We start from the raw sequence: 1,291 nt of genomic DNA on the forward strand, positions 1-1,291 counted from the left end.
CACGGAGGCCACGGAGGCGGTGGTGGAGGTGGCGGCGCTGGTGGATTTGGCGGTGATAACGGTGGCGCAGGCGGATTCGGCGGTAGCGGCGCTGGTGGGTTTGGCGCTGGCGGTGCTGGCGGTAGCGGGGGATACGACGGAGGAAGCGGTGCTGGTGGACATGGCGGTGCCGGCGGTGCTGGAGGCTTTGGCGGTAGCGGAGCCGGCGGTGCTGGAGGCTTTGGCGGTAGCGGGCGGCGGTCCGGTGGATTTGGGGCAGTGGTGCTGGCGGTGCTGGCGGACTCGGCGGTAGCGGCGCTGGTGCTGCTGGCGGATTCGGAGGTAGCGGCGCTGGCGGATATGACAGCGGAAACGGTGGTGGAGTCACTGGCGGATTCGGCGGTAGCGGTGTTGGCGGTGCTGGCGGATTCGGTGGTAGCGAAGCTGGCGGATTCGGCGGTAGCGGCGTTGGCGGTGCTGGCGGATTCGGCGGTAGCGACGCTGGCGGATTCGGCGGTAGCGGCATTGGCGGTGCTGGCGGATTCGGCGGTAGCGGCGCTGGCGGCGCTGGCGGATATGGTGACGGAAACAGCGCTGGCGGTGCTGGCGGATTCGGCGGAAACGGCGCTGGCGGATTCGGCGGAAACGGCGCTGGTGCTGGAGGAAGCGGTTACGGCGGGGGTAACGGCGGTGCTGGTGGCAGCGGAGGCAGTGTCCTTGCTGGTACTTTCCTCGGCAAAGGAACTCTCAATGGCAATCTTGGCGGAGCTGGAGGCAATGGAGGTTTCGGTGGTGGTGCTGGAGGTTTCGGTGGCGGAGCCGGAGGCAGCGGAGGTTTCGGTGGCGGAGCCGGAGGCAGCGGAGGTTTCGGTGGCGGAGCCGGAGGCAGCGGAGGTTTCGGTGGCGGAGCCGGAGGCAGCGGAGGTTACGACGGTGGCAATGGAGGCAGTGGTGGTTTTGGAGCTGGTGGACACGGCGGTGCTGGAGCTGGCAGTAGTGGAGCTTTTGGAGGAAGCGCCGGTTCTGGTGGAGGCTTTGGGGTCGGAGGCAATGGTGGTTCCGCTGGAGGCTTTGGGGCCGGAGGCAATGGTGGTTCCGCTGGAGGCTTTGGGGCCGGAGGAAGCGGAGGATCCAGCGGTGGTTATGGAGGAAGATAAAGCCTTCGTTACAAGTTGTATTCCCACTAAGAGACTGGACATCCAGGCAGTGAATACACAAACATTTTTAACAAATGTAATAATAAATATATAAATTATTGAAAATAACGTTTTTCCTGACATGCACCACACTAAATATAGATAAATAAATAAAT

General features: G+C 63.0%; 1 protein-coding gene across 1 annotated transcript in view; it reads left to right on the forward strand.

Moving 5' to 3' along the window:
* The window catches only part of LOC119588415 (glycine-rich cell wall structural protein 1-like), a 1,709-nt gene extending 473 nt beyond the window's left edge, over positions 1–1,236 (forward strand). Inside the window, 2 exon segments of the mRNA XM_037937087.1 lie at positions 1–256; positions 259–1,236. The exon segment at positions 1–256 is cut by the window's left edge and continues 141 nt beyond it. Of these exon segments, the coding sequence (XP_037793015.1) occupies positions 1–256; positions 259–1,136 (1,134 nt within the window). The 3' untranslated portion in view covers positions 1,137–1,236.
* The last annotated feature ends 55 nt before the right edge of the window (positions 1,237–1,291 follow it).

This window comes from Penaeus monodon, chromosome 23 (assembly GCF_015228065.2).
Source record: "Penaeus monodon isolate SGIC_2016 chromosome 23, NSTDA_Pmon_1, whole genome shotgun sequence".
Taxonomy (NCBI): Eukaryota; Metazoa; Arthropoda; class Malacostraca; order Decapoda; family Penaeidae; genus Penaeus; species Penaeus monodon.